At 44.4% G+C, this 24,556-nt stretch overlaps 1 protein-coding gene across 1 annotated transcript in view; it reads right to left on the reverse strand.

Moving 5' to 3' along the window:
* St8sia6 (ST8 alpha-N-acetyl-neuraminide alpha-2,8-sialyltransferase 6) overlaps positions 1–24,012 on the reverse strand; it is a 140,829-nt gene extending 116,817 nt beyond the window's left edge. Inside the window, exons 1-2 of the mRNA XM_028870513.2 lie at positions 23,824–24,012; positions 23,222–23,320 (exon numbers count right to left, since the gene is read on the reverse strand). Coding sequence (XP_028726346.1) covers positions 23,222–23,320; positions 23,824–23,924 — 200 coding nt within the window. The 5' untranslated portion in view covers positions 23,925–24,012. The remainder of the gene's footprint in view (positions 1–23,221; positions 23,321–23,823) is intronic.
* Between the last annotated feature and the right edge of the window lie 544 nt (positions 24,013–24,556).

The following is a 24,556-nucleotide window of genomic DNA, read 5'->3' on the forward strand; positions in this document are numbered from 1 at the left end:
AGTTATCTGCTTCTGCCATTCAGGCCCCACTTCCTAAAGGTTCCCTGAATATCACCACCCACTGAGGAACCAGCATTCAGAATAGGAGCCTATGGGGAACACTTTAGATTCAAGCCACACCACCAGGCATCCTGAAAGGATTTTTGTCTTAGTTGGGGTTTTTATCGCTGTGAGGAGACACCATGACCACGACAGCTCTTAAAAGGAAAATATTTAATTGAAGGGGCTCACTCACAGTTTCAGAAGTTCAGTCCATTATCATCATGGCGGGAAGCATGGTGGCATGCAGGCAGATGTGGTGCTGGAGGAGGAGCTAGAGTTCTACATCTAACAGGCAACAGGAAGTCAACTGAAACACTGGGCTACCTATCCTGAGCATAGAAAACCTCAAAGCCCGCCCCACGGTGACACACTTCCTCCAACATAGCCATACCACCTCTTAGCACCCCTTCCTATGAGATTAGGGGGGCCAATTGCATTCAAAATACCACGGGGTTCATTCTCAAACGCACCTCGTCCGTTACGCCTGGACTTTGAGTGTCTGGTTTCCTCTGGTCTCTGTGTGGAAGTTCTGAGATTTGATCAGCTCCCTGGTTGCTTTCCTCCGGCTTCCCACTTCCTGTGCTTGGACACGTTCCCAGGACAATACTTGCTCTGAGTGGTCACCGCATATGCTGCATTTTGTTCCCCACACAGGGGTGGGGCCCTTCCTGAACATGGAGGGACACTCCTTCAGGAGTAGGTCACAAGCCCTGCCACTCTAGGTGATTGTGTCATAGCCTCAGACGATCCCTAGAGATTAAGTCATTGATGTGCTCTGCGGCAGATGCTACAGAGTGAACCTGGCAATCACCTCCCTAAGGCGGCAGGGATGTTTTCCCCCCAAATCCAATTAGGTCCCACCTGCACAGCCACGCTCCTGCAGTCCAGGCTCTGTGATAACAGCCCAGGTCTCCGGCAGCATAAATATCCACTGAAGGGATGAATGAAGTCATTAATAACCTTTGACTGTGTGCTGGAGACGGTGCTCTGCTGGGAAGAGCATTTTCAGAAGAAAAAGGGAAATCACTCCTTTGAGTCTGGATGGAATTGTTTGGTCACAAATCATCCTTTCCTTAGGGGACTGGCTTTTAATGAAAATCACAGTGAATGGGTTGGACATGCTTGTTCCTTGGGCCTGGCTAAAAGGACAGAGCGGTCACACACAAAGCTGGTACTCAGTAAAACAATGGGATCTCAGAGTAACATAAGCAGAAGGTTTAACACTTCTTTCATAGCAGAAGAGGGCTACCAGAAGTGGACACCAGAAACACAGCCCTGACCTTTAGGGGTTTACAAAGTTTTTCTGAAACATCCAGAAGTCGGGCAAGGTAGCTCTGGCTTCCTTGGTTCATCGAGGACTCCTGTGCTGAACCCCCAAAGTGTACTCTGGGGAAGGCTGCCCCGGGGTTGCATGCAGGAGATGCAGACAGCTCTCTGAAATGCCCCTCTCCCTGTGGGCTGTTCTGTATTCTCTGTTGCTGTTCCACAGCGGACTCATTAAGTCTGACTTCACAGTCGGAAAGATTCAAAGATTCCCTAGGTTGGTCAGCCAGCTCCAGGATGATATATGGCACATAGACCAAGTGTCTTTACCCCACATCTCCCCCAGATCCTCTGTTCCTATAAGCCTAAGTCCTTTGTGACCACCAACCACCGGCCACCTCAAGACCACATAAATGCCTTGGGAAATCACCCTGCATGTCCCATGGGACATATAACTCAGGGCTGTTTCTCCAAACTGAAGCTTAAGAACTGGAGCATGGGCTCTGACATTAGTACCCTACTCAGCTGTGTGGCCAGGGCTAGGTTACCAGGACATGTCTGTGTCCTCATTTTTCTTGCTATGAAATGAGAGTTTCACGAGTCCCACATAATATCATTGCTGAGAAGTCTGAATGATGTCATGTGCATAAAGCCTCAGAAGCCTGACACAGAGTACTAAGAGCTCAGTAAGTACTAACACTGCCTAAGTCCACTGAGCTTCATGCAATGCCCAGTGCATCTCAGGACCACACCTCTGAATGGCTAGTCTCTATCTTATGAACAGCAATTCAATCCCAACATAAACGGCCTAGAAACGTGGGAGGAAATGTAAGAAACTGGAATGGTAGGTATTTTGGCTAGATTTATGTAAACTTGACACAAACTACAGTCATTTGAGAGGAGGGAACCTCCATTGGGAAGATACCTCTATAAGACAGGGCTGTAGGCAAGCTTGTAGCATGTTTTCTTAATTAGTGATTAAAGGAGGAGAGCCTAGCCCATTGTGGGTGGGGCCACCCCTGGGCTATGGTCCTGGGTTCTACAAGAAAGCAGGCTGAGCAAGCCATGGAGAGAAAGCCAGTGAGTAGCACCCCCTCCATGGCCTCTGCATCAGCTCCTGCCAGGTCCCTGCCCTGTTTGTTTGAATTCCTGTCCTAGCTTCCTTCAGTGATGGACTACAATGTGGAAGTGTAAGCCTAATAAGCCCTTTCTTCTCCAACTTGTTTTTGGTAATGATGTTTCATCACAGCAACAGGAACCGTAACTAAGACAGGGAAGACGTATCACCTCTGTCTTACCTCAGGATGTCTCTATATATTACTTTTGGACTCTTTGGCTTTAATTTAGACCTCTTTAAAAAGTACTTAAACTTCTGCATAGCCCAACAACATAACATTTGCTTATATAATGTATCAGCTGCGATATAAACTCAGCCACACAGGCACATAAAATAACATGACACTTGTATGCTCACAGCCATCCTAATGCAGATGTGGTTATATTTTTCTATAAATTTTCCTGTGTATAGTAAGTATAATTGCATGACTGATGATGCTTAGTGACTTTACAGTGCAAGCATCAGCAGTACCTGGTTTTATAATAGTCCCATCTTCCCAAACAGGCCCCTTAAACTCAACTGCACTGAACCCCAAATCTGTCCTTGAGCCTCAAACAAAGGCTGTGCTGCCTTTTATTCTGAATGTTATTTGATGTGCAGATCCTTTCTCTTAGCATGAGGTGTGTAAAGTCTATCTGTGTCTACGATGGCAGCATGTGTCAGTCTTCTCTTCCTGTTCATTGCTGACTAATATGCCATGAATAGATATACCATATGCTGGTTATCTATTCACCAATGTGCATTGCTTCCATTGTTTGATTGTTATAAATAATGTTTCTGTATGTGCTCAAAGTAAGTCTTTCAAGTATCAACATTTATTTTCAACTTATCTTCAACAGATACCTGAGAGTGAATCATATGGCAGGTTTAACTTTTTAAAGATACTTCCAACCTTAGCCAAATTAGCTGCACTTTGAGCTGCCCTGATGCCTGATTTCAGGCAAGTAACCTCTGGACCTTATGTTCAATCCATGTCTGTCATGCCTGCAAACTCTTTACAAGGCATGTTCCTCCCTGACCCTTCAGTGTGTCAAGGCAGGTGGATTGGCATGGGAAACAGAGATGTCCCTATGTGTTGGCTCATTCTCCCAAGGAAAACGATTCATTGGTATTCAAAAGGTGCTGAGATACCATGGCAGCTTTCCTGAAAAGTGTAAGGACACAGGTGTAGACATCTTCAGCCATGTAACATGAACTTACACCTTCCCAGAACTGACTTCCCACTGCCAACACTCTGAAGTGGGATTCCAGCCCTGGTTCCACTCCATGGCAGGTATTCAGGTAGGGGATTACTACAGGATTTGGAGACAATGCCCATGGTTTTCAAATAATAAGATAAAAGAAAATAGTCCACATAAGAGTATTGATTTTTTTAGTCACTTCTGTAATAATTTCTCAAATATAAAACCTTGCCTCAAGGTCTCAGGGCTCCCCATGGACTCCTAAAGACGACATAAAGTTACTGGACCCTGACTAATTTCACTGTGTGTCCAGAACCTGGACTATCATCTCCCTCCACCTCCAGGTCTGCCCTTCCTGCCTGAGTAATAAACCTTTCTGTGATCCTATCAAATTGCTTCCTTCCTGAGGTTCAGGTTCAGAATCTATTAGGGAAGGAACTTCCCCACATCATAGTGTGATGCAAAATAGCATTCTAGAAAATAGATCTCACTGGATTTGCATTTCCCTTGTGACTAGTGATGTGAAACATTTTCACAGGAGCATATTAGACGGGCGTGTGTGTGTGTGTGTGTGTGTGTGTGTGTGTGTGTGTGTGTGTGTGTTCCTTGGTGAAATATTATTCAAACCTTCTGCCCCCCCCTTTTTCAGTGCCGGGGTTGGAACCCAGGACTTCGTAAGTGTTAGGCCCATGAGGGTTTTGAGGCAGGGTCTCACTCAATAGTTCAGGTTGATTTGTCTTCATGGTTCTATCTCCCTAGTCCTGGAACTTATAGGTGTGTGCCACATACCTGTCCCTTCTGACCATTTTTAAACTGAGTTGTTGTGGTCATGTAATTGAATTTTAAGGGCTTTTTCTATCTTCTAGATATATGTTAGTTATCAAATAAACAATTTACAAGGATTTTCTACCAAATCCATGGCTTTCTTTTATTGCTATATGTTGAGCCAAGGAGTATTTAATTTTGGTGAACAAAAATCATCAACCTTTTCTATACTTTTAGTGTTGGATGTAAAAATTCTAGCTGATCAAGTGTCATTTTATCTTGCCTAAGTCTATGATTTATGCTCTTTTTAAAATCTTGTGTGGATATCTGTAAGTATATGTGTGCTCATGTATGTGAATGCAGACACACAATGCCACAAGTTCATGTGTAGAGATCAAAGTACAACCTCCAGTATCAGTCCTTGCCTTCCACCTTTTCTTTCTTATTTGATGCTGTGTATACCAGGCTGATTAGCCCAGGCATGCCCAGGACTTCTCCAGTCTGCCTTCCTGTCTCACTACAGGAGGTCTGGGATTACCAAGCATCCATCTTTATATGGGTTCTGACTATCTGAACTGAGGCCCTCACTCAGGACAGGAAATGCTTTACCTACTGAGCCGTTTCTCAACTTGAGATATTTTTATATATAATATGAAATACAGGACTAAAACTACTGCTTTGGTTTGGATGTTTCCCCCAAATTCATGTGCTGAAAAATAAATCCTCAATGCAAAGGTGTTGGGAGATGATGGCCAATAAAAGGTAACTGGGTCATGCGGGCAGAGTCCTCCTGGACAGGCCACTGTCAATGTCAAGGGAGCAGGTTAGTTATCATGAGAGGGGAGGTGAGAAAAGCAGGCTCTGCCCTGTCCCGCTTTTGCTTCCACATACACTGGCATGCCCTTCCACCCTCCACCATGAGGTAACCCAGCAGGAAGTCCTTGGACTTCCCAGCCTAGTGAGGTGTCTGTGGTGGTATTGTGTTCCCCAAAATATTGTGTACCCTAATAAATTTATCTGGGGTCAGAGAACAGACAGCCATTAGATACAAAGGCTAGAAAATGGTGGCACTCACACCTTTAATCCTAGCATTCCAGAGATAGAAATCCCTCTGGATCTCTGTGAGTTCAAGGCCACATTGGAAACAGCCAGGCATGGTGACTCACGCCTTTAATCCCAGAAAGCCAGCCTTTAATCCCAGGGAGTGGTGGTAGAAAGCAGAAAGATATATAAGGCGTGAGGACCAGAAACTAGAAGCTTTTGGCTGGTTAAGATTTGGCCTGGTTAAGCTTCAGGCTTTTGAGCAGTAATTCAGCTGAGACCCATTCCGGATGAGGACTCAGAGGCCTCCAGTCTGAGGAGACAAGACCAGCTGAGGATCCGGCGAGGTGAGATAGCTGTGGCTTGTTCTGTCTCTCTGATCTACCAGCATGGACCCCAATAACTAGCCTTGGGTTTGATTTTATTAGTAAGAACTTTTAAGATTCCTGCTACAGGTGTCTATTCTCTCTTTTTTTAAAAGGGTCTAATTTCTTTATTTACTTAAAATGTAAATGCATCAGAATAACAATTAAGCTAGGTTAGTAGTTAATGGAAGATGCTACATGCTGTTTTTCCCTTCTTACTTTATGCTTCTTTAATAAGCAAGACCTTTTGGGGGTGGGTCTGAGTGAAACACTTTGGGAACTGAAATTGTGGCTGCACAACTTATAATAACATTATTTTTAACATTCTGAATGTCTTTAAGCATTTTTAAGTCTTTTTTAAAAAGACTTTTTATTTATTCTCTGTGGCTTTCACACCATGCATCCAGATCCCATTCGTCTCCCCGGCCTTTCGTATCTGTCCTCCGCCCTTGCAACCTCCCCCACAAAATAAAATAAAATGAAATTTAAGAGAAAAGAAAAAGAAAAATCTCAGCATGGATGCTGTCGTGTGACACAGTGAGTCACACAGTAAACCTTTTGTCCATATATATCTTTACCTGCAAGTGTTCATTTCGAAGAGTCATTGGTCTGGTTGGAGGCCACTGGTTTCTGCTACACTATCAATGCTGGGCCCTCACTGGGAGGACTCCCCTTGGATATTCTGCTGTTGCCCAGTGTTGTGGAGACCCTGCAGCTTTGGTTCTACAGGACTGGCCCCCTCACGAGCTCCAGCAGATCATAGATGGGGTGGATGTTGGGATGGGTGGTTACAGGGTGGGTCAGCCCACCAGCTCTTCCTGGTTCTCATCACCAGGGTGAGCTCTCCAGCATTGCCCCCAGTTAGTTCACCCTATGCAATAATCAGCAAGGGGTGGGGCCCGTTCTCCTGCTCCCCTGCCCTGGGGCCTGCTCACCCACACCTACACCACCAGGGCCAGCTCTACTGTGTTGCCCTGGGGAGGTGCAGGAGACACTCTCCTGAGTGCTGTAGCTGGTGAGGGGCAGGGACAGCTTTCCGGCTCTCATGACCTCATGGCCAACTCTCCCACCTACCACAGGCGATGAGGGGTGGGATGATGAGAGAGGGTGGGGGGGTGAGAGTCAGTTGGTGAGTGGGAGGGACATGGAGGAAGGCCATCTCTCCCTTGACCACATCACCTTATGGAAGATGAGGGTCATGGCCAGATCTCCCACCTGCCACAGGTGGCAAGGGATGAGGAGGGTAGGTAGGGCATCTTTCCCTCACCCACGATGCCAAATGGCAAACAAGGGGCAGGACCAGCTCTCCCATTCTCATGCCCTCAGTGCCAGCTTGCCCAAGCCCCGTGAATAGGGTCAGCTCTATTGTGCTGCCCAGGCAAGATGTAGGACCCGCTCTCCAAAGTGCTACAGCCAGTGAGGAGTAGGGGCAACTCTGTGGTGCTCTATCCTCTCAGCCCTCAGAGGTAATAGGAGCCACTGACATCGACCGTGCTGTGGCAGAGCCACAGACCCAGACGTGGGCCTTGGCAACATCCCAGACCCCAGACATCATCATGGCCCCAGGTGGCAAGCAGGTCACCTACCTCAGCCCACTTCTCACAACCTTCACCTCCTCAGATCTACCTGTCTCCACAGGACATCAATTCTCTTTTTCTTTTCTCTGTCTCTGTCTCTGTCTCTGTCTCTCTCTGTCTCTCTGTCTCTCTCTGTCTCTGTCTCTCTCTGTCTCTCTCTGTCTCTCTGTCTCTGTCTCTCTGTCTGTCTCTGTCTCTCTTTCTCTTTCCCTCACACACATACTTCACCATGTATTTGCTCACCATAATAGTGCCTGACCACCTGTGTTTTCTCCTGCAGCCTGGAGCAGGCTGCCCCAGGCAGGCGTGTGGGTCTCCTTCTCCAGCTCAGTCTTAATTGTGGTGTCTATTCTTTATAAATGACCAAGCCCACACTATTCTGGTATAAAGGCAGGAAAGTGATAGACATTTATATCTTTGCATGAAGTGATCCAAATGTGCCACAATTATTTGTTAAAAAGACTATCCTCTCTGCACCATCTGGAAATCTCACTTCCAAATGTGTTAAGTCATTTAATTAATTTCACTTCAAAGATTCTGTCATACCCAATAAAACACATTTATAAAAAAATTAATCTTATCTGAAAGTTCCACATTTAAGATGATCTCTAAGCAGCAGTTGTATTCTGATTTTGTTTCCATAGTAAAGATCACATGAAAATTTCAGTGTGATGCAATGTCTTATTGTCACCAAAAAGTACTTATAAAAAATGGATGTCCATATCATGTTGGGGTCATCAATAGTACTTTTTTGGGAGCTGGAGAGATGGCTCAGTAGTTAAGAGCACTGGCTGCTCTTCCAGAGGACCCAGGTTCAATTCCCAGCACCCACAAGGCAGCTTTTCAATTGTCTGTAACTCCAGTTCCAGAGGATCTGAAACCCCTCACATAGACATACATGCAGAAAAATAAAATAAAATACATAAAATAAAATGAAATACATAAAATAAAAATTAGCAAAATATTTAAGAAATTGAGAAAGTCATATAATATTCAAAATGTTACAATATCAAGATCTTTTTTTTCAGGGTTCAGCTTTTTCTAAGAAAATAGTCTAAGATTAAAATGTATAAGAACAGTGCACATGCAGTAATGGTATACTATAAAATCGAAAAATTTATGTGGGCACCTCCTAGTTTAAACACGTCATTTTTGTTGGAAGTAGTATTCTACCAATAGCCCAGCATAAACCTGAGTAACATTGATACTTTGCTCTGAAGATTCATTCTTCTTCATTATGTATCTAAAGTTGCATTCCAACCAAAAGTTTCTAGTGATCTGTGGCTTCTCAGAGTGTTTGAAACTCAACAGAAGCAAGTAAGGTTAACACTGAACTGATGGCTAGTCTCTAAAGCTGGAAATGGGAAAACCATGGAGGAAAGCTTCAGTTGGGGAGGAAGTAATCAAGCCAATAGAGAAGGAGATGGAGAAGGGGAAGGACAAAAAAACAAAAAACAAAAACCCAAAAAACCAAGACTGTTTGATAACATCTCAAGGAACCATATTACTTTATATTTACCTAAAGTAATATAGTACATACAAGTATTATACACCTTAAATGAAAGTATGCCACTCAGGCTGACAATATTCCCTCAAGAGCCACAGACTATCTAACAAAGCCCCCAGAGCTAAGCATGAGAAATCTCCTAAAACAATGTAAGCTATTGTTGTTGCTTTTGGTTGCCTCCCAGCTGTTGACGATAAACCCCTCTTGCTGAAGACATCATACACTCCAGACATAGGAGTCTAAAGATTTGAGCTGGATCGGACCTGAAACCCTCCTTCCTTCAGTGATCATAGTACAAGAAGATACTGTGCAAGCTGCCAAGGGAGGGAAGAAACCAATGGTCCCATCCAGCTGTGACACCTATGGATCTCAACAATGACCAACCCCATGGATTTTAGAGGAGAAACTACTCACGCCACTTCACTAGACCAGCAAAATTCCCAAAGGCATTTGGAAACTTACACTCACAGAAAAGTGTAGCTCTCATCCCATGTCATAGAAGCTTCTCTTTTTAGCAAACAGAGACCATCCCAGAACACCAAAACTGGTCGTAAGGCAGAGATCACAGACAGAGCTGTGACACCACTCCTGTACCTACAGCTCAGGGGCATTTCCGAAGATGTGACAGAAAGATTGTAAGGGCCAGGGGGCCAAGGAAATCAGCTGTGAGACTGTGCCTCCTAGAAAGGACAGGGAAGTTGCACTCATGGTAGTTCAATACCATGACTGCCTAGACAAGACCCACACAATGGCAACAACAGTAAATGACATGCAAACACGAAAGGGGAAAATTTCATGAGGTCCTGCTCCAAGCCAAAAAAACGACAAGCAACTAATGTCTGCTGAGAGGGAAAATTAATCTTTCCCAGGGATGAGCCTCCTAATTAGTTATCCAATACAAAGTGGTCAGCCCTGAAATTAGACACAAATCAGCACTAAACAGATTCAGCAGGCTTTACACACACACACACACACACTATATATATATATATATGGACATCAATTTGAGAGTGTGGGGATGTGGGAGGAGGTAAAGGGAGGAAATGGAAGGCACAAATTGATGTACTAAAAATTTTTAAAGAATCTTCCTATGTACAAATGCCATGTGTGTTACGTGTATATGCGTGTGTATGTTTGTATGTTTCCCCACCAGAAATTATTATAGATATGAGGTGTTTTCTTGAGTATGTGGGTCCAGGTGCGGGTGTATTGACACATGTGTGTGCATGTGTGTAGAGGCCTAAAATGGACTTTGAGTATCTTCTTCTACTGTTCTCCACTTTGTTTATAGAGAGAGATGTGGTCTCTAGCTGAATCTGGAACTCGCTGACTTCAGGTTCGGGGTAGTCTAGCCAGCCTGCTTGCCCAAAGGACCCCCTGAATGATGAGTTATAGGCAACTGCTACCTTTGCCTAGAGTCTACACAGTTTCTGGGGATGCAAACTCCAGTTCTCACACTCATGTGGCAGTGCCTTACCCACTGAACCATCTCCCCAGTCTCCTAGACACGAGTCTTAACTTCCCGGGATTGATTCATCCTCTGCCAACAACTATTAAGTTATTATAGTCACATGCAAACTAGAAACTCAGATTTTGTTGTTAATCATAGTTTGCCACGTAACTCTCATCTCATCTCTGTCTTGCATCACTGAGTGATAAAGATTCAACTCCACTGTGAAGACAAGGCAAGAGGACAAATGCCAGCATGCTGCTGCTGTAGATCAGGGAAGAGATACAGTGATGAAAGAGACAGACCAGGTAAAGACTACACAGTACCACTGTCTGCTGCAATAAGAGCATTTCTCAAACAGGAGCGGTATAGTACTTTGGCGTTCCCCAAGTACTCAAGTCAAAAAATACAAAAATATGTCCATAAGGTTAACGTGCAAATAGTAAGTCTATGCTTATAAATAGGAACACGCTGCATTCTCTCCACATGAAGAAGCACAAAAGATGTTATCAGGGCTGCAGAGATGGCTTAGTCAGTAAAGCCCTTGCTGTACAACATGTGGACCTGAGGCTCCTGCAGCCATGCATGAAAGCCAGGCATGGCAGCACATGTGTTTAATTGCAGTGGGGAGTCAGGACAGGAGGCTATCTCTGGCTTCCAGCCAGACTAGCCAAAGCAGTGAGTACCAGGTTCAGTGAGACAGCGTATCTCAGAAACTAAGGTAGAAAGCAATTGAGGAAGATGCCCGATGTCAATGTCTGGCCTCCATGGGCACATTTATGCATGCATGCATGCATGCCTTCACACATATACAAACATACATCAAAAAAGGGGGGAAAAGGTACCATAATATCAAGTTTGGTAATTACGTATTGTATTCCATAAAATATATAATCTCAAAAAGGAACATGTAAAATATTACATCTTCCAAAAGCTAGCATAGGAAGCATCACCTGTGCCCCAATCAAGGCTCCAGGAACCAGTAAAAGACTTCAATCATTTGCAGAATTAATGATCTGACTTCAATTTCATGGGATGCTACAGCTTAAAAAATTATATGTTAAAGAATTATAGTGTACGTTACAATAACAACTAACTAGCAAGGTAAGATAACACAATTATTTTACAACCACGGCAAAAGAAGAGGTTGTGCCCTATGAATTATCTTCAGAAATAATTATAGTCATGGATATAAATGTTCCCAAGAATTACTGACAGATTATCTAGAGCCTGTATAAATCATTCACCATGCTTGGTGAAAAACATTTTGTTTTTTAAGAAATGTAAAAGTACTGCAAAGGCAGACTGAAGTGTCCTGGCAAGCTAACATCCAAAATGTGCACCAATAAGCACACTTCAAAACAGCCATCTTTGGGGTTTGAATCTAAAAGATCCCTGAAGGATGGATATCTAGGACTTGGTTGCTAGTTGATGGGCTTTTGAGACATGACTGAATCATGGAGGAGATGAACTCATCATCAAATGGATGAAGAGAAGGTGGACCTGGCTGGAGGAAGCAGATCACTAAGGTGAAATTCTTTGAAGCATCTATATTTTTCCAAGATCATTCCTCTGTGGCTCTCTTCTTTTTGGCTGCCATGAAGTGAGCAGCCATGCCTCACCACATCTCCACCATGCTACTATGTCCCACTTCAAGCCTGAAACAGCAGAGCCAAGCTGACCGTGTACTGAACCCTCCGAACTGTGAGCCAATATGTCTTTCCTCTTTTACATTTTTTTCAGCTATTTTGTCGGCAACAGAAGGTTTTAGCACACCATCATAAGGACAAAAGAAGCCATAAAATAAGACATCAGGAATAAGAGTCCTTCTCTGCAGTTTATCCTCCAAGTCTCAAGGGCTCTGGAAGGGGAGATTCTCTTTCTGCCTCAAATGAGGTGTTAAAACCTTAAGCCACATAGTACCTAAAGACTGACTAAAAACAATCCCTGCACCTGATATACATTTCTTTCCTTTCTTCTCTTCAAGTTCTTTCTTAGTGCCCAGGTCTCTGTTCATTACTTCTACCATCGGCCAATAGTCTCTCAACATGTCTGTTCTTCTCTCAACATTCCATCCATCCAAGAAAGCTCTTTCATGACTCCCGGGTAACCAGGGACTTTAGTCTTTCGAATTCATCCTAATCCCTTTTAGTTCAAGGAAGTGGCTATTAATGGGCCAGTGGACTAAGAAACGCAACCACAGAGCACAAAGACCGTTTGGATTAATAAGAGATGATAATAGCCTTGGCTGTGCCATTCCTGTGAATGGAATTATCTGATGACAATTGTTTTCAAGTTGTGGGAAACCATCCCAGTACTCTTGTTGAGAGACGCATGCTCAACTCAGTGCAGCTGGGCCGCCCTATCTGTGGGTTCCATATCAGTGAATCCCATCAAACACAGACTGAAACTATTTGTGGGAGGGCTGGGGATATGGCGCACTGAGTAAAAAGAACCTGAGTCTAAATCCCTAGCGCTCACACAAAACCCAGATACACAGCATGAGCATCTACAATCCCAGCACTCTGGTGGGGGGGATGAGAATTAGAGACAGACTCTTCAGCAGCTCATGGGCCAGCCTCATATTTACAGTGGGAAAACAACAAAAATGATGCTCTCAAATAAGGTGAAAAGAGAAGACTTACACTCAAGGCTGTATTCTTCCTTCCACATGTATAATGTGTCAAGTGTACCTGCACTCACACATGAACATTCCCTACACACACACACACACACACACACACACACACACACACACACACCACACACCACACACACCACACACCATGGGAGGAGTGAGGAGGATATGCACCTGTATTAAGTATGCACAGGTTTCTTTTTCTTATCATTATTCCCTAGGCAATACAGCATAACAACTGCGCACAGCATCTGCATTGTATTACACACTCTTGAGTCGTGGTGAGGTGGTTTAGGTAGGCAGAAGTCGGGCATACATTGTGCACAAACATTACATTCTGTATGAGCAACTTGAGCATCTGGATTATGATATTCACTGGGTTTCTGGGAACCCATTTCCCTTGGACACCAAGGGACAATTATAATGAAGTTCCATGAAACTCATATTTTCAACAGCCTCTGTGGACAGATGGTCCCAGAGACCCCACTTCTGCAGGAACTCTTGCTCTACATCCACCCACCTGACAAAGGAGAAAGCACCAGGACGTTCCTTCCTGTCCCTCCAACTCCCCTGGCACTCCTGCCATGGGTGAACAAATGCAGAGAGAAGCCAGGAGGATGGCAGCCCATGCTCTAAAGCCTCTCTCTGGACCAGTTTCCTGGGACACATGCTCAGAAGATTTTGCAAAACAGGACAGCTTAGGTAGAGACACAGAGGTCAGAGCATGGACATGAAAAAAAAGATGTCTGTCTCAGAAGCCACAGTGAAAGCCACATCCAAACCAGAATAACCAAGAGAGAGCCTTCTGGGAGAAGGTTAAGATTAAGGTACAGAGCATGGAGAAGACAAGGAGACAGAGTACAAGACTCCAAGCCTCCATTTAAAGTCTTTCAGAAGCCAGACTCAAGGAAACTTTAAACCATTCTGAATTTTCAAAACCAGAGCACATGAGTATCTTTCCTTCTCATCACAAAGCAAAGACACAAAAGCGAGGAAGCTTTACTGCCCTGGAAAGTGAAATCCTGCAGCCTTCATCTGTCTGTGAGGCAGGGCAGGGTGATGCTTAGTTACGGGTTCCTGCCTCCAGCTTCTAGTTCAGGCTGGTCTTAAGTATTCTACAGCCTGCAGTTATGATGCCAGTTTGAACGTATACAATAAAATGTCAAATAAAACACTGTTACAGTTTGCAGGATACAACAATAGACGGGAGACAGTAAGTGACTTTTTTTTTCCTCTCCCAAACTGTTCACTTTCTCAAGAAGAAGCACATGTCTACCCAAAATGACAACCCCAATGATGGGTGTCAACTATCAGCTGCTTCAGAAAAGGCATCCCCTTCAGGGATAGGAAATGCTATTCTACTCATGAGCCGTGGAGATGAGGCACGTGGGGGAAGTGCCAGCAGGAGGTGCAAATTTCACCTGTGAAACAGAGCGCGTCCAGAGAAAGATGCTAGAGAGGCTGAGATTCGCTTCCCACCCACAGTCTACCTCTCCTTCCTGCCCAGACCAGAAAGTCGGGTCACTTCTCTCATGCAAGAAGGGACCTGCTTCCTGCAGCAGGAAGAGGGCTCTTTGGGAGCTGCCTTAGTGAAGGATCATTCCTTGCTCTCTTTCTATAGGCCCTTGAGAACATGCCACAGTTGTAACGTATTATCTATTAATTACATTGATGTTATGGTGTTGTTATTATACATCACATAATACAGCAACGACAAAGTCAGGGAAAGAATTAGAGAGGAAATCCGTCCATTACTCTACCCTGGCTTGTGGAGGTGCTGCCAGAGACCCAGAGAACTGGGTGAGTTCATTCCTCCCAGGATGTCAGTGACATTTGTCATGCCCCATTCCGGGCAGCAGCAGGCATCTGGGATCACCCAGGAATACATGCGTGTGGCAGGCATCAAAGCCAGAACATGACTATCAAAGGCAGTGTTGGACTCTCGAATTTAAAAGCTTATAATTAGCAAATTAGTTTATTGTATTTTTCAAATTCACACTTTTAAAAATTTAGAAATCTATTGGAGAGCTTTGTGGCTCAGCCTTGCATGGGTCTGTGCTCTGAGCAGGGGGCTCTTGATGGAGAGCAAGAAAGAGGCCCAATTGTCTCTGACCTGGCGGCAGAATGATAGGGAAAGGCCTCCTCCTTTGGTGGTACCTAAACTAAAAGGAAACGATTTTATAAAAAATAAAAAAATTAAAAAAAAAAACACAAAACTCTAAGACGGCCTTGTAGGAAGAGACGATTGCTTTTAAACTGCAGGGGAAAGTCTGACTTTTGAAAACAATTTGCCGTGTGAGAAACAGAAGAAACATTTAGGAAGCAGGTGTTTCACGTTCTCCATCAATCCAAGTAAACATGGAAGGAAGTGGGGCAAAGGGGAGAAGCTCGGTCTGTACAATGTTGTGAGAGCTTGGTTGACAGCACTCACATGAAAGGCTGGGTCTGGTGGTGTGTGCCTGGAATGACAAGATGAGGAGGCAGAGTCAGGAAGACTCTCTGAGCTCACTGGCCAGCCAGCCTCGCTGAATCGGTGACCTCCAGCTTCAGTGAGAGACGCTGCCTCAAAAAAATAAGATGGAGAGCGACTGAGGAAGACACCCCATGCCAACCTCTGGGCCTCACACACACTCATACACGCATGCGCAGACACAAACACAAATGAGTGCACACACATAAATAATATTTTTAAGAAAAAGATAAGAATGAGACAAGCTTCCTGCAGTAGAAGCTTTGGTTATAGTACAGCCTGAAGGAAAAAGTAGTAAAGAACAAAAATGCAATCCGTTTACTAATTTAGCTAGGGCAAAAAATGAGAGTTGATGCTATAGATTAATAATTCAGTAACACTGAGAATGCATATGAGACCCATCCCCCGAGGCACCGCAAAGGGCAAAGAAAAGCAGAAATGTGAAGGAGAAGGCAAGGGGTGTGCATAGGGCAGAAATTGATGACAGAAATGGGAGACAGACAACGATGAGCCACACCACAAAGCTCAAGCCCACATGGCAACTCCTGAAATAGTCACACACAGAATTACAAGGTTTTTTCCTAATTTCAAATGAGCTAATCCTGATGCCTAAAGAGACAACATTCATCTAAAAAAGACTACTGTGAGAGATCTGGGGTTCGGGTTTCTCATCTTTTGTTTTTTGTTGCTGTTGTTTTGGGGTAGTTTTTTTATGGTTTGGTTTGGTTCTTTTGGTATTTTGAGCCAGTCTCTTGTGGCGCAGGCTGGCCTTTAACTCAGGATCCTCCTGCCTCCACTTCCCAAGTGCTGGATTGCAGGTGTGATACTACGTCTGGCTTGTGAGTTTGGATTCTGTTTCTTTTGTTCCCGTGTCTGTGTGGTGTGTGTGTTGTTATACGAGTGGAGGCTGAGTGTGTATGCATGCAAGTGAAGGCCTGAAGCTCACATCTAGAATCTTCCTGAGTCACTCTACTACTTATTCCTTAAGGAAGGGCTTCTCATTTGAGCCCGAAGCTCACTAAAACAGTTAGACTCTCTAGCCAGCTTGATCTGGGAATTTCTTGTTTCTCTTCCTTCTGGGAATTGGGAATCAGCAGCCACCATGCCCATCAAGCACATATGTGAGGTCTGGGGATCCGAACTCTGGTTCTCAGGTTTGCCCAGCAGGTTCTTTCCCCCTGAGCCATCTCACCAGCATGTAAGTTTTGTCATCAGGATTGTCTGGGTCTCTCAGAGGTATACATGTCAGAAAATATGGAACAATGTCTACAAACGTTTTAGAAAAAGTTTTTTTCTTTTTTAAGTTTTAAAAGAAAAAGTGACAAGAGTTCCTGCCTAGCCTCCACAGAGCCTTAAATCCCAAAATAGCAAAAACCAAAAGTATTCAAGGGGGAAAAAAAACAATGAAGTGAAATTGCTATCCTGGAACTGAGAACCGGGTTTCAGGGAGATTGACAAGTATACCCCATGGCTAAAGGTATTGGAAGGTGTGTGTCGACTGACCAAGAAAGAAATAAAAACAAAGCAGAAAAAAAGGAAAGCATAATTTAAGATGACATATTTCAGGCATTTACAAAGGGGATCTCAATGAGGCTTCTAGATTTTGAAGCTATAACTGGATTTAAATTAGAAAATAATTTTCAAAAGAGAAAGCATTTATGAAAATAATAGCAACACTCGAAATCCCACTTCTGATGTTGCATGCCAAAATAAGCTCTAATAGACCAATTTAAGAATACTCCAATTAAAGCCGGGCGGTGGTGGCGCACGCCTTTAATCCCAGCACTCGGGAGGCAGAGCCAGGCGGATCTCTGTGAGTTCGAGGCCAGCCTGGGCTACCAAGTGAGCTCCAGGAAAGGCGCAAAGCTACACAGAGAAACCCTGTCTCGAAAAACCAAAAAAAAAAAAAAAAAAAAAAAAAAAAAAAAAAAAAAAAAAAAAAAAAAAAGAAAGGGAGCGATAGTGTCCTGCGCCTTTGAGTTCGAGGCCAAGCTGGTCTAAAAAGCGAGTTCCAGGACAGCTAGGGTTACATAGAGAAAAACCCTGTCTCAAAAAAAAAAAAAAAAAAAGAATACTCCAATTAAGTATTTTTAAACTAGAGCTATGCACTTAGTGTGTCGAACATTCAGGACTAAAACTTGGAGGAGAAGGTAAAGATGAGGGACAGCAAGTGTGAAAACGTCCACAGAGTAAAACAGCAGCAAGCACAACTAGACATTCATAAACGCTAGAAGACACTTGAAACACACAGCACGCATCTTACACGTGCAGTATACATAAGCTTCTCATAAATCAGAAAGAAAAACAGAATACCAATGGAAATAGAGTTGATATTAAAAAGTCAATTTAGAAAAAAGAAAAAATAAATGTTAGAAATCTAGCCCAATGGGTAAACGAACACAGAGTAAGCCATCACTTTTGTTTCTTAAGGATGAAGTCTTAAAAGTGGAGGTGGGGGTACAAACTATGTCCACGTTAGGGTCAGCTGTCACTCTTGCGTGCTGCTAGAAATGGAAGCGGCGTTACAACAGACTGTCGGGCAAGTCACAGCAGCATTTTCAACGCTCTATGACGAAGCACTTCTGCTTCCAGGGATTTATCCAGATCATCAGAGGCCTAAACACACTTGGGGTACATGCCAACATCGAAGACAATAAATAACCCACATGGCAAAGGGACAAAATAAGTACATTAAGGAAACATCTCTGTGTTCTACTACTGTGCTCCAAAACGTAGACGAAGAGTAATTATGTCCACATTATGTTATAGCTGCACAATACAAACGTTGTGGAAGAAAAGTAATTATATCCTCAATAGTTCTGATGTTGTTTAATGCTGTCATGCTGTACCAAAAAAAAATGCACAGCTAGATATATTCATATAAATACATTAAGAAGGAAACAAAATATGAGGAGTAGCTGTCTTCTGGGTGTTGAAATGACTGGGAATTTTTCTTTTCTGTGTATTCATTTAAGAGTTCTCAGAAATACCCTTGAGGGTCATGTGACTAGGAACATAATACAATTATGTACTAAGAACTCTGCCTACTCCCGTTTCTCAAATTGGCACAAACCGAGCACAAGGCCAGGTCACAATAACCAAAAAAGAAAGGTTATTAAAGTGAACAGCAGGCAAACTAAAAGAAGAGCTGAGGTCCCAACACTCTAGAAAATTCATTACCCAGATATTTCAGATGGGCCAAGACAGGCACCAACTAACCAGAAAGTCCAAAGAAGCCTCAGGATCCCATTCAGTATCACTGATGTTGAAGCCCAGTGGAAATGGCTATAAATGGGTACCAAGCCACAGTGAAGGATTCTGGGAACTCCAGATCAGCTGTCACAGATGTCTGAGCTAACCACACAATTTCTAGTTTCTAAACATTGACTACTTGGGAAATCACTTATTGATTCTGCAGCAGAAGTTTACTACATTTATCTTATAATAAAGATGAAATTAATATCATTCAAGAAAATATTAATATTTAAGAAAAAAATCAACTTAAAAAATTTCAATTAATACCCCAAATAACTAGGAGATAAAACAAAAATGATGTAAGTGTTATTGCAAATAAATGTTCCTATCCTCAACTGAGAATAGATTTAAGATTTGCTTTACTAATATTAATTATGTGGTATGGGGTGCAGGGATTTGTATACGGGCATGTGCTTGTGAGTGCTGGTGGTCACAGAGGCCAGAGGTGCCAGATTCCCCCAGGAGCTAAAATTAAAGGTAGCTGTGAAACACAAAAAATGGGTGCTGGAACCGAACCTGGGTCCTCTGCAAAAGTAGCACATGATCTTAACCACTAAGCCACCCTTCAAGCCCCTGGAATATATGTATTTATAATATGCATAATATATAATTGTTTTATATATTTAAAGTCTGAATACTATGTATCAAAACTTAAGAAATGAGTCTTTGGCTAGGAATATATCTCAGTGGTACAGCCTAACATGCGTGAAGCTATGAAATCAATCCGTAGTATCACATGTAAAAAAATTTTTTTGAAATGAGCCTAAAGCTGCATTCAAAGGAACATTCATAGTATTAAATATTTTCATTATAAAGGTAATGGAAAAAGCACATAATAACTCAAGCCAGCACTTCAAGAAATTGGAAAAAAAAAAGGGATAACTTTTTAACACAAAGAAAATAGAGCACAGAAATACATTCAAGTAGAAGCAAGTCTAAATGCTCATTGTATGAGCCCAAAAACCAAGGACAGATTTTGACAAAGTTTATGTGAAAAAGAAAGAATTCATTGTTATATTTTGAAATTTTTTAGTATATCTTATTTTCTGTCTTTAATATCTGGCCTTCTCCTCATTGATTTGACATATCCTGTGGGGAACCTGAGGAGTTTTTACTGAAGGGAGCAAGGAGAACTGAGAGGTATTCCCCTTTAGATGACAGATCTTGCTGCCGTTTCCAGAGAATTGCCCAGATTGCATCACTTCTTTTCATACTCAACCACCTCACCAGAAAGACACTTTCCTGGTCCCTTCCCTCTGCATCCCATAACTTCCCATTAAAACTGAAGTTTTATCAAGGCTGAATTTGCATTGGAGCAAAAAGGTCAGGTATGGGTCCTGGCTTAATGAGAGAAGGTTGGGACAATACCAGCCTAAGTTCAAGGTAACAATGACAGAAGGCAGTTGCCACCTCCTCCAAGTTTGGCGCTGGTACTAGTTAGCTGGAACTGAGTGACAGAAGCAATGGTTTCAGTGACAGGCTAGGACTGAAAGAGAATCTTCAGTAGATCCCAAAAGGCAGCATCAGGATGCTCTCCGGCTGCTGACACTCCAGCAAGGGGACTGTCGAAAGAGAAAGAACCAGCCACAAGCTGTGGTTCTTATAACTGCCACTGACTGCAAGATGGCCACCAGATAGAAAAGGGACTGGATGGCTGACCATCAAACAGAAAAGGGACATTACTTTGGAGGTAGAGGCATTAAGGCATACCATGCTCCTGGACTCCAGCTTCCATGCACCTGCCCCCTGTATGCAGATGTCATCTTTGAGTGACAGGAAGTGGTCTAAAGCAGTCTGATACACTGTGAAAGGCTCTATCAGGCCTGGGCATGGCAAACATGGCTCTGGCTAGCCTCACTCTTCTCCTATTGCCTCTGCCTTGCTAAAAACCTTTACATTACATTCTTAAAGCTAGCCACAAGGGTCTGTGACCTTATTTGGCCATTTCCTCCCACTGAGGCTGACCACTAAAGTCCAGCTATCAACATACTGAAGTCCAGCAATCAAAAGCCCCCTTTTTGTCTGCCCTAATTAACCGATCCGATCAAAATTAAATATCTCATCCTAACATGGGATTTCCCCTTTCCACTTTATAAGCTGCCATTTTCTGTAGGCCACAAATGTCTCCTCTGTATCCAGAGGCAGTCAGTCCTCTGTCCCTCGGGGACAAACACCCCTGCCCCGTCTCCCTTGTTCCCTTCCTTCCCCTTCTCCCTCTTCCTCTAGCTCCTGTCTTTGTCTCTTACTCCCTGCCCTTTCTCTCTCTGGGATAAATAAATCTCCTTTGTGCTAAGAACTTCCTCTTGGGGTGTCTCATGCTGATACTGGTCCTTCTTTCACACTGAGTTTGTATTTCAAGAGAGATGGATGTTATCAGAAAGAGATACTTAAATTCACACACACACACACACACACACACACACACACACACACACACCACTTCATCCAGCACCTCTTAAAACAAAAACCACCCAGGATGAAGTTTGAGATTGGGCTTTTTGCTCCATGTGGCCTGGGTTTGACACTTGGCGGCACAACTCTATGACATCAGGAAATTCATTCGTGTGTTTCAATTTCTTAATCTATAAAATGAAGACAACCATTTCTTTTGGCATTTTGAAGGCACAAATGAGTTAATAAATATAAAATGCTTAGATCTGTGGCTGCTGCACAAGAAGCATTCATGGCATCTTGGCTACTCTTATTACTGCTAACATCAGTAATAAGGAAAAACAGACCGGCCACCGAGAAATGAAGAAATGGCAATTTCTCTACATAGCCAAGCAGTAGTGAATTAAAATCTGCTCCCCTCCCCATGAATAATAAAAATCATGAATGAGAAATATATAAAATAGATCAGAGGACAAAGAGGTTTTCTACAAACACAGCAGTCTGGTTGAAAAGAGAAGAATCTTCATAAAATGGACCACATTCAGTAAAAATATGAATTACCTATATCAGTTCAGGAAGCGTGCCAAGAAGAAGAGAAGGATGCCAAAGAAATAAAAATTCATCAGTGGCCTCAGGAAAGACTTGGGACTAGATGACTGAAGGAGTGCACGCTTTTGAACTTCCCAAAGGGAAAACCCCAGGACAAACAATACTTGGATGACATGCAGACAGAAGCCCCACCCCCCACCTCAGTTTGTAGAGAAAGCTATGCCTTTCATGTACATAAAGTTGAGCGAAATCAAACTATATACCAGCGTTCTTCTGAAAAGTGTCTTTACTCCAGGATTTCCTACGCCCTTAACAGACTATGGAATCCAAATGAGGTGTCTGTGGCAGCCTGCAATAGTTCCTCACTCTAGAGTTCCTTCTAGGTACTTCCAGATCTTTCTGAGCACCAGGCCCAGAGCCTTGTGGGAAGGAATGTCCAGCCATTCAATCAGAAGATTAAGGTGGAGCCCAGAGCCAGGAATACACAGAAGGAAGGAGAGGAAAAGAGATAAAAAGAGAAAGGGGGGACAGTCCACAAAATTGCCATCGCAAGAGCAAAGCAGAGCAGGACGCAGCACGTTCCGCTTGTGGAAGCAGAAATTGATTCAAACCTTCTAGGAAGCAATTGGAAGGAACCGTGATTGGGAACATTAAACGCACGTTCCCTTTGACCCAGTAATCTAACTTTCTATCAGTCCTTCTTAGGAAATGGGTCTGAAACAAAGATAAAGATTTACACACAAGGATGATGGATTCAATGGAATATCTGCTAGCAAACAAAACAAAATGAAAACAGGAAAACATTTCAGTAAGTAAAGACGAAATTATTTAAGTAGACTACAGAATATTAATATGGTGAATAATAACAAACAACATTGGTGGGGGAGGCAGTAAAATCAGGTCCAGGTCTATGATCATTTAAGGAAAAGGGACGGCACACGAACTACAAAGTACAATCTCACATGTATTTTTCACATGTAGGAAACAGACATTACATGGACATAAAATAAACCAATCCCAACCTGAAACTATCTGGGTCTGGGGCTCTGAGTAAATACTTATTTCTTTTATATATTTCCCCTATGTCCTTTCTACATTAAGTTGTGCTATTTCTATAACCAGAAAAATAGATATCCAATAATTACTGTACATAAATACACATTCGTATAATAAGGAAAAAAATTTAAGTCCTCATTCACCCAAGACAATCACACTCACAACACACAGAAAAATTGCATTTCTCCAAGCCTGAACCTCCACACAGATGCACTTCAAAGCACAGAAAACAGCACACCAACCAAACCCCTCAGTGAAGACAGGAGGGTGGCTTCTCTGGGCTTTTCCACACACCATTATCTACAGAATTCAGCACCAGTCTTTTAAAGTATGGCTGTTTTTTAGTGTCTTGGTTGAAAGAATACTGACACAGAGAGATGGGTTTAAAAGACTGACGTGCATAGAGTTTCTCTCCTACACACACACACACACACACACACACACACACACACACACACACCTCAGTAGCGTGGCCCCAGGCAGACCACTCAAGCGAGTCCCACAGGTGCAGCCTTGCCCAGTCCTTGCCCACTCGCCCCTAAAGGCCCTGGTACCTGTTCCTGGTGAGCGGTACTGAGGTGACCGGGCTCCAGATAGTCCTCATTGCTGCCGAGGTGCCACGGGTGTCCTCCCTGCTTTCCTCCACCGACAGCCTGAACAGCCAGCGAGAAAACTTAAGTTATTACACCACCTTCCTTGGGAGCCACTGGCTGGCAGGCTGGGCATCATACTCTAAACGTAACCAGGGCATCTTTGCGCACCCCGACTCCCAGGATGGGTCCCCAACCTTAGAGTTAGGGAAGAAAGAAACCTTAGGATAAGAAAACCAGGAGCACAATGGGAAAAATCCTAGAGCCTGGCGGGAAACCTCGACGGCAGGTTCCGCTCCATAGCTTCCTCGCCCACAGAGACTCTGTCTGGAGCCCTCCCAACCCGGACAGGTCCCTTTCCACTTCATACCATGACATCCAACCAAGTGTCGCCTTTCTGCGACCCCAAGCCCTACCCCACCCTCAAGGAGCCTTTTGGCCAAAAGTATGCGAGCGAGCGGCCGGTCACAGGAATTTGAGCTGGGGCTCCCCGGGAAGCAGCGCCAGGCGCGCGGCGTGGGTGCGCGGGACCTTGCAGGTGGGGCGAGCTGATGCCGGGGAATTACCTGGAGCGAGCGGGCGTGTCCGCAGGGCACCAGAGCAGACGCAGCAGGAGCAGCAGCATCAGGCTGGCTACCAGGGCGAGCAGCGTGCCCCCAGGTCTCATCCTGAGCCACGGGAGCCCTCGCCGCCAAAGCTGCCTGGGCGAAGCGCATCCCGGGCGGCATCGACTCGCCGCTCCGGCCGCCGCCGCCGCCGCCGCCGCCACCGCGGCCGCTGCCACGCACACCCCCAGCGTTCAAAGGCGGTGGCGCGGGCCCGCACTCTCGGGGACTGCCCCGAGCCCAGCCTGCAACAGTGTTGTTGAGCACTGAGCCGAGGAAGCAGCGTCCCGGCTCGCTCGCTTCTTCCAAGCCAGCCCCCGGCCGCCGAAGCTCGCTATCGGCTAGCGGATGAAGATCCTTCCGAGCTCTCCGCCTGTCCTCCCGGAGGCGCTCCGAGCCGCTGCGGGCTCTGGTCGCTGCAGCCGCTGCTGCTTCTGCCTCCCGCCGCCGCCGCCGCCACCACCGCCGCGCGGGGTCACCTGAAGGTTGGGGCACGAGCTCTCAACTCTGCGCTGATTGGGCTCTAACTTTTCGGCGCTCTCACCTTCGCCCGGGTGCGCGCGTGGCTCTTGGGAAGCTCCACGCGGCCCACCCAATCACACTGCGGCTCTGTTGCGTTGCTGGCCCCCCCCCCCCAGCCTAGGACCTAGAGGGCTAAAGAGGAGAGTAGAAAGGACCCGCTTCAAAAGTTTGC

Source organism: Peromyscus leucopus, chromosome 5 (assembly GCF_004664715.2).
Source record: "Peromyscus leucopus breed LL Stock chromosome 5, UCI_PerLeu_2.1, whole genome shotgun sequence".
In the NCBI taxonomy this organism is placed as follows: Eukaryota; Metazoa; Chordata; class Mammalia; order Rodentia; family Cricetidae; genus Peromyscus; species Peromyscus leucopus.